General features: G+C 41.0%; 1 protein-coding gene and 1 long non-coding RNA gene across 2 annotated transcripts in view; one reads left to right on the top strand and one right to left on the bottom strand.

Moving 5' to 3' along the window:
* Nucleotides 1-16,613, bottom strand: part of ANP32A (acidic nuclear phosphoprotein 32 family member A) — a 61,827-nt gene extending 45,214 nt beyond the window's left edge. Inside the window, exon 1 of the mRNA XM_044665322.1 lies at nt 16,548-16,613. Within this exon, the coding sequence (XP_044521257.1) occupies nt 16,548-16,595 (48 nt within the window). The 5' untranslated portion in view covers nt 16,596-16,613. The remainder of the gene's footprint in view (nt 1-16,547) is intronic.
* LOC123238030 overlaps nt 13,995-17,133 on the top strand; it is a 24,001-nt gene continuing 20,862 nt past the window's right edge. The window contains exons 1-2 of the long non-coding RNA XR_006505482.1: nt 13,995-14,080; nt 16,622-17,080. This is a non-coding gene — a long non-coding RNA (uncharacterized LOC123238030). The remainder of the gene's footprint in view (nt 14,081-16,621; nt 17,081-17,133) is intronic.

The following is a 17,133-nucleotide window of genomic DNA, read 5'->3' as shown; positions in this document are numbered from 1 at the left end:
TCTATGGTACTAGGGGGTCTCTTGGGAGGGCATCAGAGAATTGCTAATGGTCTGCTCCCCCTGTTGATGTAATGTATAGCTATCTTTCTCATCCAAGGTATTCGGAAATGCCGTATGGCCTCTTAAGCCAATCTTTACAGTGAGTAGATTTATGGGAGTGTGGTCATTGTCCTCCATGACATCAACCTCAGAAAGAATGAATACAAGACTTGCAGCAGTCAGGAGATACACAGCTGCTGCGGGCTGACCATATGACCTTGGCCAAGGGTGGCAAAGTGGAATGAGTGCTGGCCTGGAAACTGAGAGAAACAGAGCTCCATTCCTGGCCCTGCACCCCACAGTCATAGTCCTCATCACCTCTGTCTCACACCAAGTAGGTGTAATACATCTTCAGACCTCAACTCCCTCGAGATCAGGAAATGGTGCTTTAGGGTTCCTTTTTCTTCTAACAATTGCTTTGTTTGAGATGCTTTGAGTCATTCCCCATCATTTCCCTTTTCAGGTTCTGCTCCTGACTCACCGGACTTTCTCTGCTATGCCACAGAAACACCCTGGAGGTTCACGGTGTCCCTGCAGCCTCTTCTCCTCTGATTGGCTAGTTCCTCCCAGAACCTCCATTTGAAGGAGCAGGCCAGGTCAGACATGTCTTCTTTTATCTCCAGGCTGCCTTTCTGACTATGGGCTTTCTCTACCATATCCCCAAGGTTGCACCTTCCATTTTCAGTATTCTTTTATATCTTGTCTTTCTACTTAAGACTGTGAGCTCCTTGAAGGCAGGAATAGTTTTTGCCTTTCTTGGTAGCCCTAGTGCTTAGAACAAGCTAAGTGTGGAAAAAATGCTTGTTGGCTTGATCCTTTTTCTTTTCTCAACCCTGGGGTATATTTGATCAATAGCCAAGTCTTAATGATTCTACTTGCATGCTATCTCTATCATCTGTCTCCTTTTTCTTTCTTTTTTTTTTTTTAAAAACACTTAGCTTCTATCTTAGAATTGATACTACATATTGGTTCCAAAGCAGAAGGACAGTAAGAATTAGGCAAATGGGGCTAAATGACTTGCCCAGAGTAACATAGGTAGTAAATATCTAATGCCAGGTTTTAAACCAGGACCTCCCATTTCTAGGCCTAGTCAAATGGGTAACACGCTAGTTCAGGTCCTCATCACCTTTCAATTAGGCTAATGAAAAAGAGTCTCCTGTGGTGGCTCACAGCTACCAGACTGAGCTGCCAATATAAAAGTCCTAAAGGGGAAAATAGGACCACATAATTCCTCTGATCAAGAAACTTCAATGGCTCCCTATTGCCTCTAGTATAAAATACAAATACCTCAACTTGTAATTTAATGCCCCTCACAATCTGGCTGCAGTTAGTCTTTTAAAGTTTTTGTTTTGTTTTGTTTTGCTTATTCCTACCCTCTACATACTTTGCATTCTAGCTGAGGTACTTAGTACTCTCTTAACTTGGCACTCCATCTCTCATTTCAGTGCCTTAGGTTCAATATATATTCATGCCTGGAATATATGTCCTCATCACCTCTTAGTGTCCTTCAAGGCTCAGCTCTGGGCTACCACCTATGGGGACCTTTTCTACTTCCCTTTGTGCTCTCTTTTTTCTTCCCAAGTTATCTGAGTTTAAATCTAGCCTCTGACATTTTCCAGCTGGGGACTCCAGTAGGATTTAATCTCTTTGAGGGCAAGAACTGTTTAAATTTGGTTTCATCTTCCCAGGGGTCAATATAATGTCTTGCATGTACTTAATAAATGCCTATTGGACTGGTACTATGAAATTAACTTGGACGCTGTCTCAGTTTCCTCATCTATAAAATGCAAAGATCAACTACCCATCCTATCTTTTAGGATTTTTATTTTTGTTTGTTTTAAGGCAAATAGGTTAAGTGACTTGCCTAGGGTCCCATAGCTAGTGAATATATGAAGCCAGATTTGAACTCTGGTCTTCCTGACTCCAAACCCAGAGCTCTAACCACCAAACCATCTAGCCACCTCCTTCTTGGGGTTTTTATAAAGATACAACAAAATGGCATGTAAATGAGCAAAGTATATGGAAATGGTATAAAACAAAATCCTTTCCTCATCTTCTACTTCCTTTCTTATTCCTTCTTTGGACTTGATAGTGGTATTCAGGACTAAAGGGCTATTTTTGGAATTAAGCAACTAAGAACAGAAAAAAAGAAATTCACTTATCTGTCCCTTTCATTCTTCCCAGAAGAGATATCAGAGAAAAAAGAGAAGGAAAGTTCACACTCTACCCACTCAAGACATCAAAGAAATAATCAGTAATCATCTCATACTTCATTGGATTGGTAATCTCATCAAAGCAGGTAATCCCTCTAATGGTGCAAATCACAATCTATTCAGGTTTCTTTGTCTTGTACCATTGTTGTCTACTTCTTCCCATTAATCCATCATAGAGAACTCACCCAATGTGGTGGAGATTTATCCCTATAGGTTTTCCAAATGCAATTCATTCTGTTCTCTTACACTTTTGTCAAATCAGGGCACAGGGCACTGTAGTCTATCCAAGATATTTGTAATGATGGACTAATACAATAATTATCATAATCTGGAAAACAGGCATTTTTCATCCATTTGGTTTTTCTTATGAGGATGGTTAGGCAAGTCTCATTTGAGTGGTAGATCACACACCATGGAAACCATGTAGTATTTATGTGTCTACTAACTTATTTTTTTAAATTAAAAAAATTTTTCCTTTTATCCCCCCACCCCACAACATTTTAAAACCCTTACCTTTGGTCTGTGCCCAGAGTCACACAGCTTAAGTGTCTGAGGCAATATTTGAACCCAGGTCTTCCCGAGTCCAGGCCTGGTGCTCTATCCACTGTGCTACTGTAATGCAAGGTGGCTAAGAGAAACTTTTTGCTTCTGTAATTTCTAACGGTCACTGCCTTTTAAGTAAAGTCCTTATTAAATCACTAAAACTAGGGGTAACTATTTAAGAATACTCTACTTGTCTATAGAAACTAAAACCCACAATGTTCAATCACCAAGCCCTCCCAGGACCCACAGGAAATTCAGGGGAAGGGGAGAGATAAGGATGGAGAGATCAGGGAGAGGTCCAGAGAAATGAGATTGGTTTAAATTTCCCCAAGAGAAATAAGCACAGGCCAAGGCCAAAGCAATTAGGTCAAAGCCAAGCCGAAAGGCCTAAGCCAACAGGCTAAGCAAAAGCAAAAGCCTCCAGCAACAGCAAAAGCCAGAAGGCAAAAGCCTCTTCAGTTGGAACTTCATCTCTATTTATAGCTTTAAGTTCTAACTGACTCTCTAAAGATTCTAAGACTTCTAATTGACTTTTTGTGACCGTTAGAAATTACAGAAGCAAAAAGTTTCTGTTAGCCACTTTGCATTACAATCCCTAGCAGTTCCCCATCCACTCTCTCTCTCTATATATTTATTTTCAACTAACAAGTTTGCCCTCCTTCAATCCATCCCTTTTTGAGAAAAAAAGAAAAACAAAACTCTTATGACAAATATACATAGTCAAGTAAAACAAAATACATTCTGTCAATGGTCATGTCCAAAAATGTATATCTTATTCTACATATTGTCAGGAAGTAAGTAAGATGATTCATCATTTGTCCAATTTAAATTGTATTTGGTCATTGCTCAAATAAAAATTCTCAAGTATTTCAAAATTGTCTCTAAAATATTATTTAAAAAAATAAAATATTATTGTTCTTGTGTATACTGGTATCCTGGTTCTTCTCACTTCACTCTGTATCAGTTCATACAAGTCTTCTCAAGCTTCTTTGAAACCATCCACTCATCATTTCTTCTTTTTTAAAAAATTTACAACTCTTATTCTCCATCTTAGAATCAATACTGTGTAATGGTTCCTAGGCAGATGAACAGTAAGGACTAGGCAATGGGATTTATGTGACTTGCCTACAGTCACACATCTAGAAAAGTGTCTGAGGCCAGATTTTGAAACAAAGCTTTCATCTCTAGATCTGACTCTCAATTCACTGAGCCACCTTCACTGGCCCCCATCATTTCTTTTTTCTTTTAGATCTTTATTTTATTAATTAATTTGGAACATTTTCCCATGGTTATAGGATTCATGTTCTATCCACCCCCCTCCTCTCACCCCCTACTATAGCTGATGCATAATTCCACTGGGTTTTACATGTGTCATTGATCAAGACCTAGTTCCATATTATTGATAGACTAGAGTTATCATTTAGTATCTACATCCCCATCAATCCATGTGATCAAGCAGTTGTTTTTCTTCTGTTTCTACTCCCACAGTTCTCCCTCTGAATGTGAATGGCGTTCTTTCTCATAAGTCCCTTAAGAGTTGTCCTGGGTCATTGCATGTTGTTGCTAGTAGAGAAGTCCATTACAATCGATTGTGCCACAATGTATCTATCTCTATGGATAATGTTCTCCTGGATCCCCCATCATTTCTTAAAAGTTAAAAAAACATTCCATCACATTCTTATGTCATAATTTGCTCAACTATTTGCCAACTCATGAACATCTCCTTAGTTTCCAGATTTTTGTTGTAAATATTTACTTTTCTACTTATTGCTCCTGTTCTTTCTTTGATCATTCTGAGGTATAAGTTAGGCCATAAAGTATCTAGGGGTTGGGACTTCATATATGAGGGATCCTTCTTAAATTATGACTATGTAAAGAACAACCTTCCATGACAGAGGCAAATCTTCTAGCATTTCTTGTCAGGTTTTATGCCTTACTTAATAGTAAAACCGGGGGACTAATAAACAAAATTACCATTCTGGTTATATCTATTAAAGAATCTTAGATGGTCTTAACATAGGCATGGAGATACCTGGTTGGAAGAGTCTTTAAGACTGAATTTTTGCAAATGTCTTGTAAAAAATAAATAAATAGCAGATCTTGTACTCTTTGCCTCTCAGTCAATTGTGTAACTGAATCTGCTATATGAAATAATTTATTTTTGCTTATCTGTGCAGATCATTCATAGCCTAGATTTAGAATGGAAAGGGATTTTTTAGAAGTTGTCAAATACAACTTCTTTTTTAGAAGTTGACAAATACAACACTTTCATCTTAAAGATGAGGAAACCAAAGCTGTGAGAACTTGAATGACTTATCCAAATTTACACAGCAAGTACCTGAAGTGAGATTCAAACTCAGAGTTCTCAACTCCAAGTTCAGCACATCATAATGTTTCTTCTAGGGATTTTATTGACATGATGAAAATGAAAATAGGTTATTTGTTCCTGATGTCTTTTCTACCATGTTTTCACAGATATTTGCCCTTTTGATATTGTTTTTCTTATTGTCTAAGTGCTTCCCTTCTTTAAGCAGCTATCTTGAAAATTGATTCCTTGATGATCGAAAAATACTGTTTGGCTCCAGATTCCTTCTGTATGTACCATCTGCTCTGCTAGTTCTCTTCCTGTCTTTATTTTCTAATTGTCATTTCTACTTATTCATAAATAGTGCATCAGGGATTGAGGTATTAGAAGTCCAAATGTGGTGATTCCAAACAAATAACAAGTAGATGAAAAATGAAACAGTTCTGCTAGAGTTTTAATAGATAACAAGCTATTTTCATCATTAAAGAAAGTGGAAATATCACAGTTGCAGGGCATACAATAAAAAAAAGCTACATTTACAGATGTACAGCTAATTGTTCTATGGCTGTTCAAGTGAATATAGTAACTGAAATTAGAAAGGAAAGCTGAATTGAATGAAGTTGGGGAAGTGCTATAAACTGATACAGTACATAAGTAGGGGAATAATGGCTTATGTAAGATGTTTGGAGTAAGGATGGCTCAGGAAATATTAAGCTAATATTCTTTGCATTGGGGACAATTCCAAATTGAAGAGTAACAAATGAAGTCAGAAGAGAGATAAGGGAGAAGACAATTGGTAGTTATGTTGATAAATATACAATTGAAGTTTAATACTAGGGGTTTTGGATGTTGGGAACTGAATAGTAGGGATAATATCTCTGGTAGCTTGGCTAAAGGATAGAACTCTGAACTCCAAGTTAGGAAGACCTACATTTGAATCCTTCAGATATCTTGTGACCATTTTTAAGCTCAGTTCATCCATCTGTGAAATGGGAGTGAAAATATAACTACTTTACTGAGTTTTTCTGAAGATTGAATAAGATAATACATGCACGATGCTTTGTAGACTATCAAATGCTATATGTTAGCTATTACTGGCTGAATAAATGAATAAAAAGCATACTCTGGTTAAAATACTCTAGGCTAAGCACTTGAGATACAAATAAAAAGATAGCCCCTGCTCTCAAGCTCACCATTTAATAAAAACAAGTCAGTATGGAAGACTTAGCAGCAAATCAGATGATGAGGCCCAGGAGTACCTTGGGTGTAATGACAAATCAGATGGCAATGTATTTTCTTCAGTTAAATTTCCATTGATAAAACCACATCTGTTTAAATGTTTGATAGTGCCAAGGGCTTTGGTAGTGAGAACTTTTTGTTTTGTGATCATTAGTCGCTATGTCTGTAGAACCTATAGAAGTAGATGCTAGGTGGCATCTCTACCAGAGTTGTTCCCATAGATGATGGCTACAGGGGATGGGCTGGATGCAAGTCATGTGTGCGTGTGTATGTGTGTGCGCAAGCGTGCATGATCACTGCTTCTGTCAAAGGTCTTGGGCTTATCTGTCCATAGGTAACAGTTGATTAGTAGTTGGTGGTGCTGGGTATGGTTGCTTCCCCACTAGGGCTGATCCTCTGGATGATGGCTTTGGGGACCATATTAGAAACAAAGAAAAGTGTTCTTTGTTCTTCCGATAGCTTTTAAGGAAAATGAAACTTTCAGTGTCATAAGATAGGCATAGAAAAGGACATCTTAGAGATACAAGGCTTGGAAATATGGTCAGTCTTACATGTAGTTAGGTTTCAGGGAATTCTTTTAACCCTCTATCTCAAGCCAAAAAGGTAACAGACTTTGACACCTACCCAATGTCAATGGAGAATAAGAATATAGGTCTCCTATTTCCTAAACAGGAGCACTAATAATTTCCTCATTCATCAGTATCACAAAATAGAAATATCTTTTGAAAGGAAACATATAAATTCAAATTCACAATAAATTGTATTGCTGATATCAGATCCTGTCCTTAGAGCAGGTTTTAACAGGAGATATGTGAGAGAATCAAAGTACTTCCCAACTGTACTTAGCCCCAGCTGTGTTTGAAGTCCTGTGTTCAAAAACCAGTTCTGATTTTATGACTTCTTTCCCTTATTTCTCTAAGCCCCAGTTTCTTCATGAAAATAAATGAAGCTAGGGACAGCTGGGGAACTCAGTGGATTGAGAGCCAGGCCTAGAGATGGGAGGTCCTAAGTTCAAATCTGACCTCAGATACTTCCCAGCTGTGTGACCCTGGGCAAGTCACTTGACCCCCATTGCCTACCCTTACCACTCTTCTGCCTTGGAGCCAATACACAGTACTGACTTCAAGATGGAAGGTAAGGGATTAAAATAAATAAATAAAAGGGAAAAAAAAGAAAATAAATGAAGCTATTTTAGAAGAATTTCTGTCTGAAGCAAGTTACTTTACACTGTGAGCTTATGTTAACCATATAAAATAAAGGTGCCAAGCTATATTACCTCCATGTTGGCTTTCAATTATAAATACCAAAGTTGTAGATAAAGAAATAAAGTATTTCTTTAAAAAATTTTTGCATTCAATTAGACATCATTACAACAACCTGTAAAGAAGTGCTTTCTGTGTTTCAAAAGATGGGACAGAAAAATAGAGTGTTGTTTATCTCATTTTAAAATAATTTTAATTAAATAAAAAATGCTATCCAAGAGAAGCTTTCATCAATCTCTAAACTTTTGGCATTCTCTCTCTCTCTCTCTCTCTCTTTCTCTCTCTCTCTCTCAACATTGTTTTGTTACCAATCATTTATGTTATAAAAACATCTAAATGTTGGATATATTTTTAAAGTTTGTAGAGATTTGCCAAAATCTTCCAAGTAGGAGTACATGTGATCAAATAGGGAAGAAAGAGCATGAATAAGGAAACCTGATCGAAGAAATGCTTCCTGATGGGACCAGAACCCCGAGTTTTATGGTAGAATAGACATGAAAAAACAAGAGACCTATAAATTGTATCTCCCCTCTGCACAATGATGCAATGGGTATTATCTTCTTAAATAACTGGAACCACATTAGCAATTTTGATGTCCTGTCAAATTTATTTAAATAAGTAGTCTATCACCAATCTACAATATATTTCTATACTGAGCTAATTTGACAAGTAGATAAAAGGAGGCAACCAGAGAGATAAAGAATAGTATGAGAAGTGATTCAATTGTAATTGTAAAAAAAATTTATAAAAGTAACTATTCCATGAAAGGCATTGTGCTAAGTACTAGTGATACAAAGAAAATAATAAAGTCCTTGTCTGAGGAAAGCTTACATAAATAACCATAATATAAAGTTAGAAAATTATAAACTCATAGGAGAGGTCAAACACTCAAAGAAGAGTCCAAACAGGAAAGATAATAAAAAAATAATAATAGCTAACATTTATATAGGCTTACTATGTGCCAGATTGTGCTAAGCACTTTACAAATATTATCTCATTTGATCCTCACAACTTTGGGAGGTTAGGTGCTATTATTATCTCCATTTTATAGATGAGGAAATTGAGACAAATGGAGATTGTCTTCTCCAAGGTCACACAGCTAGTGAGAGGTCAAATTTGAACTCAGGTTTTTTTGACTCCTGGCCCAACACTCTTATCTACAGTGCTACCTACTTATCAAAGTCAGGCTCACTAACAGTTCTATAGTTTAAAATTTTATTTGTGATTTGGTGTACTTAATTTGGACTAAAGCTCCAGGACAGGAGTTAACTTGGAGTCTAGTTATTAAAAAAATATATTTTAATAAGTATATTCCAATATAATTAGTTTCCATTGTAATCTTGTGTTTTATTTTATGCATATAAAAATATGATTCTGGGAATATGCCCACAGGCTTCATTACATTGCCAAAGGAGTCCAGGACACAAGAAAGAACCCCTGCTCTGAGGTTACAAGCTTAGAAAAATAGCACAAACTCTGGCACATGTTATATAGGATTTCAAATAGCAAATGCTGTAAATCATTCAAGCTTACAGAGGTTAGAAGCATGCTGGGGTGGGACATAGTGGTCGGTCATAGAATCGGGCTGACTTTTCTTCAAGGCTTGCCCCTTGACATATACAAGGTATGTGGTTGTGGGCAGGCAACTTAGCCTTTCAGTGGGCCAACTCAATTCTTTAAGATGCTAAGTGGAAGACAAACTACCTATGTGAACATATCTGTAGACATTCCCAAACCAGGAATGCTACATTTTTAGGAAGTCACAGGTATGACTGCCCTGTCTCCCATTTTTCCCCCACCTTGTCTTCCAAAAAGCAAGTTAGCTTTTAGAGAATGACTTAGCTGGTAGCATACCATGGTAGAAACAGCATGGGCTTTTGGAATTAGAAGACACCACGAACTCTAGCTCCCACACATTTGCTGTGTGATTCTAGGTAAGTCACAACCTCTTTGAACCTCAGTTTCCTTGTTTGGAAAATGGGGACAATACATTTTCTCATTGGCTCACTGTAAAGAAAGTGCTTATAAATCTTAAATTATTACAGAAATATTATTAGCTGCTCAGGCCTGAAGACTGAGCTTGATATATGGTTTGATATCTTCTCAAAGTGTAAAATTCTGATTTTCCAGTATCTTGTTAATTTTTGCCTTGGCCCTTCCTTCTTAAGAGTCATATATTTTTCTCAATCCTTAATATAAGTACTAGAGGCCAAAGGTAGTAAAAAGCTAAAAATCAAACCAGTCTTGTTTGTTAGTACTTTAGTGAAGAAAAAAAATATTTAGTGGAAAAGGAAGTGGTTGAAGCTATAGTTTTTGGTTTTCTATGCTTTTTAATAATTCATATCATGCTACTGCCGATTGGCTGGCTATACTCTACTCCAAGGATCTGGTGTGAAAGCCAGTCAATGCATAACATAATATGTGTAGTTTAAGACAATTCTACAGCTCTGGCTCCTCTTATAATAATATCAATTTCCATTCTAAATAAAAACTTGCAAAGCACTTAATATGTCGTATAAAGTAGCCATGCAGTTAGTTCATATGTCTGGAGCTGGAAAATTTCTTAGAGGCCACTCATAATCTGATCCTCTCATTTTACAGATGAAAAACTGAGACCCAAGGAGGGCCAGTGACTTGCCCAAGGTTACCCAGGTAGTAATTACCAGAAGCATTGTTTGAACCCATTTCGGGTGGCCACACGGTCAATGCTTTTTCTACCATCACTCTCTGCCTCCCATGAGAACTCTCCTCTAACACTTGAAAACATTTGGTACTGCTGCTGCTGGAATTTATAAATTTTTTATAATTTATAATTATAAATTTTATAGTGAGGCCCAAGGAAGTTATGTGACTTGCTCTCACCTTCACAGAGGTGGCAAGTCAAAGTCTGGATTTGAATCCATGTTCTCTAATTTTAAATGTTCTCCTGCTCCACATTACTCCACATATAAGAACTCCATGACACTGACAGGATTATAGGATTAGAGCTTTAGAGCTGGAAGGGACTTTAAAGGTCAGAGTCCAATCCTCTTCATTTAATAGAAGAGTAAACTGAGGCATTGTCATTGTGCTGAACCATGCATTTTCACTGACTGTCCTCTAAGATTGGAATTATCTCCCACTTTATCTACATCTCCTGCCTTTCTTGACTTTCTTCTCCAAGGCTCAGTTAAAATCCTGCCTTCTGCAAGAAGCCTTTTCTGGTCCTCTTTAATGCTAGTATCTTTCTTCTAAGACTATTTCCAATTTATCCTGGATGTAGCTTATTTCTACATAGTCCTTGGCAAACTGTCTCTTCCATTTGATTGTGAGGTCCTTGAGGGACTTTTTCTTTAAAGTTGCTGTTGTTGGGGGAGTTCTAGGTTTGGTGGTGGTGGTTTTATTTTGGTTATGCCCAGCACTTAACAAAGTGATGGCAATCATAGGTGTTTCATAAATGCTTGTTGACTTGTTGACCTGACTAAGGCCTAAAGTGGTACCAGCTCCTCCAGAGATTCTTTAAGTATTGGCACAGATTATCAGTCTTCAGTGGCTTAGGTCATGCCTCCAGAAGGGATCAATAATAATTGATCAGTGGATCTTGAAGGCTTACTCAGTAGAAATCCCAGCTACCTGCTACCAGCTAAATCTCACTGTAGGCATTTCCTCTCACTTGTCCCCAAATAAGACCACCAGGAAATTAAAAAGAAATCTTTCTAAGGAAAAAGGTTAGAAGAGAAGGGAAAAGTCCCATGGTCAGGACTGTCTACATTAGATGGCAATTCAACAAATATTTATTAAGTTCCTACTAGGTGCAATACAGGAAACCGATTTCATGGGCACTGATAATAAAGAATACATACTCCCTGAGAGAACAGATTGTTTCATTTTTGTCTTTGCATGTCCATTGCCTAGCACATGGAAGGTACTTAATATATATATTTACTGATTGAATAAATAGGAATATTTACTTTTTCCTATCCCATATATACTAAACAAAGGTATTGTCTAAAAGCTGTTCCTAGCCTTTTTTCTGGACCCCAAACTCCACAGGGCTTTTACTTTTAAGTGTTCTTGGCCCTCCACCTCCTCACTATAGTGGGAGAAGAAGAAGCATAGGATGAGAAGTTGGAACAAGTGACTGCTAAAGGTCCCTTCTGCTTAGGAGAATCTAGATCAGTTAGTTAATTGAAAGTATTAAAACATCTAGGAAATTATAAACTTAACTCATTCCCTTGAAAATTATATTAAATAGGACTTCTCTCCCTGCAATTTAACCAGTAATATTTTTCAGTTTGTTTCTCTAAGTTTCAGACCTTCAAGATATATCACTTCAGGGCAGTTAGGTGGCACAGAGATGGAGTGGAGAGAACTTGGGTTCAAATTTGGCCTTAAACATTTATTAGCTGTGTGACCCTGGGCAAATCATTTAACCCCATTTGTCTAGCCCTTGCACTTCTGTCTTGGAATTGTTACTAAGACAGAAGGTAAGCGTTTAAAAGTATATATATAGTCTCATCATTTCCCCCCAATAAATAACATTTACTTCTCTCATCGACACTATAATAATAAAACAAATAAGTGTGTGTATGTTTATAGAGTCAACTTCCAATTGTCTGTGGCAATATTTCATGACTGCTTTGCTCCCACACCACTCTCCAAGTTTTCCACAGATCTTTTAAAAAACATGCCTCCCCCCCCCCCCCCCAGCTTTCTTTCTGGGAATATAATAATTAGCCTGGATAAAATATAACTAGACAAATAAGACTTCTACAAAACATCATATAATGTATCCTAAAGCCTATTAACAACAATAATAATGTTTTCTTTCATTATTGTAAAAGGGGACTCCCCTCGCTGACATACACAGGAGAATGTTTTCACAAGAGAGCTCATTCACTCATAATCAAAATCGTCTGGCTGTAACAGGTGGTTGCAACTCAGATATTTTAACCTGTAAGATGTCTGGCTAGTCAAGCCTCATAGAAGAGTCTTTCTTCCAAAAAGAATGTTGCTTTTTAAAAAGTGCCTCAACCCAAGAGCAGTAGACATTAATTTTGCTCTGTGGTAATAAACAAGAAGATCTATGAATATAAAGATTTTGTCTGTTTTTAAAAAACATCCTTTCTCCTTTTAATTTGGGGGAAAATATTCATAACCTTAATCTCCTTAAAAGAAAAAAAAAAGGGAGGGGGGAGGGGAAACTCCAGGACTTCCACTAAACGCAGGCAGCCAGCGGAGGCGCTGTAATAACCTACTAGAAACAGAAAGAACGCGACCTACCTTCCCGGAGAGCCCAGCCCAGGAAGGCGTTTTCCCAACTCATCAATAATTCGTTCCCTCCCGTAGGAAGGGACTGCTGCTCCTGAGGCTGCTGCTGCTGTAGCTGCGGGCATCAGAGATCAAAAGTCTTGCGCATTTAACGCCACCCCCTCCCCCCAAAAGGGATCGCGTTTGCCCCACCTTCAGCCGGTTCCAGTGAAATAACAATGTCAGGTTAAAAAAAAAAAACAATCACAATATCAATGTAAAAGTTAACTCCGGGATTCAGGATGAGGAAAATGTGGAAAGAAGACAAAATATTGGGGCAGGGAGAGGACCGCGGGCGGAAGGGGTGAACCTGATTCGGTCCAGTCGTTTAACACTGAGAATCCCATCCCTTTCCATGTTACTACTTCAAAGAACGTAGACAACAACAACGTTCCATTTAAAGACACAGGACATTCCATTTAAAGATATCAGGCGACTCCAAGGGAGCTGGAGAGACGTCCCTGCAGAGAAACCGACGACGAAATATGGGTTCCTCATTCACCCTCTTCAGCCCCTACACCCTCCTTTCCCCCCAAGACCAGGCAGAGGCGACCAAGCTCTTGATCGGTCACTATACTCCCAGTCAGTTCGTTTGGAAACTAGTCGTGTAGTGCGGTTTCTGAGATGGCGCAAGACTTATCATTTTACCTTTTTTTCTCCCCTCCCCAGTGACAACAGCCACAGTGACAAAATGGCAGCTCTCTGCGCTGGCAGTCATGTTACACATACACGCAGAGCGCAGTGAAAGCGCCCCTAGAGCCTTCGCTGCAATTCCGGAGCAACCTTCTCCCACCTCCCCCCAATAATGATAAAGTACACCTCTCTTCTTAACCTCAGAGCGGGGGAGGACAGGGGTGCTAGCCGTTTGAACCCCTCGGGCTCAAAAACTGCCCGGGAGACATAATATTGAGTATGTTAAAGACTCGGGTTCACGGTTGTCGAATATCTCGCTCGGTCACCCATCTTAAAACACACATGGACACCCTTGCCCCGCATCTCCCTCCTGGAATATCGCACAGATCCTCATAGAGACTGTCGCCTTCATTTCCAACACAGCGTTTTTCTTTGGCAGCTCGATGGGGGAGGGGGAGCGGGACGGGAAAAACCCAGGAAAAAATGGCTGCTCGTCCTATTTCAGCTTCAACGCGGTGTTGCCAGCTCCCGGGACAAAGTTGAGAAAGGATCTGGAGGTGTGTACTGGGGGGCTTGGGGAAGGGGAGATATGGGGGGGGCGCTCCCTCGAATCCTTTCGGAAAGGAAACAAAAATACACGCACCCACTTCTCGCCTCTCCTTCTCAATCCCCTTTGTCCCTTATTACCCTGTTTTCTTCTCCAACCACAAGCAAACTGCCCCCCTTCCTTCCCTACTAATGTCCAACCACTCCCCATTGGAGAGAAGCTGGGATCTGGGGAAAGAAGAATACCAGGGGTGGGGGTGGGGGGAGGGAGGACGCGTGTGAAATATCGTTTAGTATGCGCGTCGTATTCCCCTCCCCCCCTCAACACAAGACACGAAGACTTTGTGAAGTTTAAAGAGCAGGTTCGACCCGCTCCCCTACCTCTCTTCCATTTGGTTAATGTTTTTAGAACCCATTCCCCGATCCAAATCGTCTCCGAACGCCGGCCTCAGCCCCTCCCCCCTCCCTCTAACAGGGACTAGGTCTTATACAGCTGAGGGTGGGGGGTCGTTAAAGTAGGCGGCAAGACCAGTCTCCGTGCCAACTACACGCGCCCCCCCCCCACCTTATCCCTTAAACCCCCAGAGCAGCTAAGTCCAAAGATGTGCTATACTGGAAAAACATCGCCAAAATATTTAAAGTAATTCTCCCTTTCGATGAAGACCCCCTTCACCTCCCAACAAACCACGAAACACGCAAATAGTGTACACAACTGCGTTATGACAGTGTGGGCACAAAACAAATCTTGGTTTCAAAAGTCAAACCGAGATTTAGGGGAGAAATTATGGGAGGTGAAGTGGAGGAAGGGAGGAGAAGAGGGAGGAAATGGGTGGAAAGGTTCCATCTTCCCCAGGGATTAGTCTTTATTAGGGCGGGCAGAGGAGGGGGGGCGGTGTTTGGGGTCCGGTTATAACGCTCTCAAAGTTGCCTACGCGCCCAGTCTACGAAACCATCGGCTCCTGGGTTTCAGCGATAACCTCGTCTCTTCCCGCCCTGCGCCCCTTCGGAAAGGGAAATTGGGCGAGACTGCCACAATCGCGGTTCTTTTATTTATTTATTTTTTGAGTATAAACAACCGCAACCTTCACGAATGGGAGATATATAAACTAAATCAGTCGATATAGAAAGAATTATCATGGTAGATTAGTGCACACACTTCATCTTCCCCTTTTCTTGGGTGTGTGTTTTGCAAGATGCTCTCTCGTTTCCCATCCATTTAAGTTTCTTCCGTCAGTGCTACCGCCGCTGCCCAATCAATAAAAGCTAAGGGAGGTAAGCTCCGATCCTAGAGATACAGGTTTTCTGGTGCCCGCATAAATCTGGACACAGCCAATACCCACCACCGCCACCAGCCAAGGACTGCTAGCGTCCTGACAAACTTTCTTGTTCTCGTTTATTCAGCCAGGAACCCAACAGCTGCCTAAGTGCTAACCGCGGAGGGGAAAAAAAATCGGGGTGGAGTGCTTGTTTTAGGGGGCAAAAAGCTCTTCACCTTTGTAGGGGACAGGGTTTGCAGAGGACTGGGGTGAGAAGGGGGACACACTGCCTTTTACCAACTTGAAATCTCTTTCAAGGTGGGGGGAGGCGCGGTGATTTCAAACGTCTTCTCCCATTTAAAAAAAAAAATCCCCTTTTAAATTTTTTGGTGGGGAGAGAAGAGAAAGAATCCTCAGCATCTGGAGGGAAGGTAAGATAGAGTGAGGGAGAAAGAAGAAAAAGAGGAAGGGAGACAGTGAAAGGGAGGGAGGGAGGGGGAGAGAGAGAAAGGGCGCGTTCACGAACACTACAAAGTTACAAATATGGCTCCCCCGTCTCTCGCCTGATCACTGCAAAGAAATGAAGACGCACTTTAAACTCGAACCATTCCCAACTCCACTGCATCCTCTCTCCCCATACTCTTCCCTGGGGGGGCACTTAGCCCAAATATATCGGGAACTAAACCCGACTCAAGAAGCACAAAACTTATTGTGTGCTGTGTGCATGGGAAGGGAGGGGGTTCGGTGGGGGGGATTTTTCTTTCTCTTCCTTTCTTTCTTTTCTTTCTTTTTTTTTTGGGGGGGGGGTTAAATTCAAGAAGCAACCCTCTCTTCCTTCCCCCACCCCTCCCTCATTTATCTTTCATCCAGACACGGACTCATTGGAGCAGCGGGCTCGTAATGTGTTATTTTTTCCCTCATTCTCTCAGACCATAACGCGTGCGCCTTCTGGCCCCCCAATGGGGTGTGCACACACCACACACACACACACATATACACACACATACACACAGGTAGTCACACACCAAGGGCAGCGGCGGCAGCGGCAATAGCAGCCGGAACATGCATGGCCATTGCAACCCCCACAACCTTGTAATTCGTTTGCAGTCAGACTCCCCAGTCTACCCCACCCCCCGCTCCAAAAAAAAATACACCACCACTATCCACCCCCTACTCCCCAAAAAAGTGGAAATACATATAGCTATTTTTGGCAAATGCTCACATCAGAGGGCATCCTGTTCCGCAGCTCTAAATGAATCCGTTTCTCCATTTCCCTCTCTTGCTCCCTCTTTGCAGAAGTCTCCCGCTTGGGCGGTATTCAATCAATAAACCCCGAACCCACGGCAGCGCGTTTTAGGACTTTGAAGGCTCAACCAGCTCCGCTCGGTTCTCGAGCCCCCAGCACCCGCAGCGCACACTAACCTGATCGCCGCGGAGGCGGGTTCTGCAGGCCCCCCCTCGGCGGAGCGACGGAGGCCCTGACCAATCGTTATGTAGGGCCTCCCGGCGGCAGCCAATGAAGATGCTGGCGGTGGAGACCGAGACCAATAGGAGGGCTGCGGGGCGGGCCGGGGGGCACAGCTCTCGGGTTGTGGAGCCGAAGACGGACCCCTTAGATTTCGGGGCGGCTGGGAAGAGCTGCGGCCGTTCGGCGGCAAAGTAGGGGCGGAAAAAAAGGTGAAGGCGCCTCGAGGTGCCAAACCGCCATGACTAGCAGCCGCCGCCTCGGTGTTATTCCCGGGGGTGGGGCCGCAGGTGCGTTATGTCGGGTGGTGGGGGGAGGGCGGCTTCCGCGTTATGTCGGGGAA

This window comes from Gracilinanus agilis, chromosome 2 (assembly GCF_016433145.1).
Source record: "Gracilinanus agilis isolate LMUSP501 chromosome 2, AgileGrace, whole genome shotgun sequence".
Classification (NCBI taxonomy): Eukaryota; Metazoa; Chordata; class Mammalia; order Didelphimorphia; family Didelphidae; genus Gracilinanus; species Gracilinanus agilis.
Note: the sequence above shows the minus strand (reverse complement) of the source record. Positions and strands in the feature narration are given on the sequence as shown.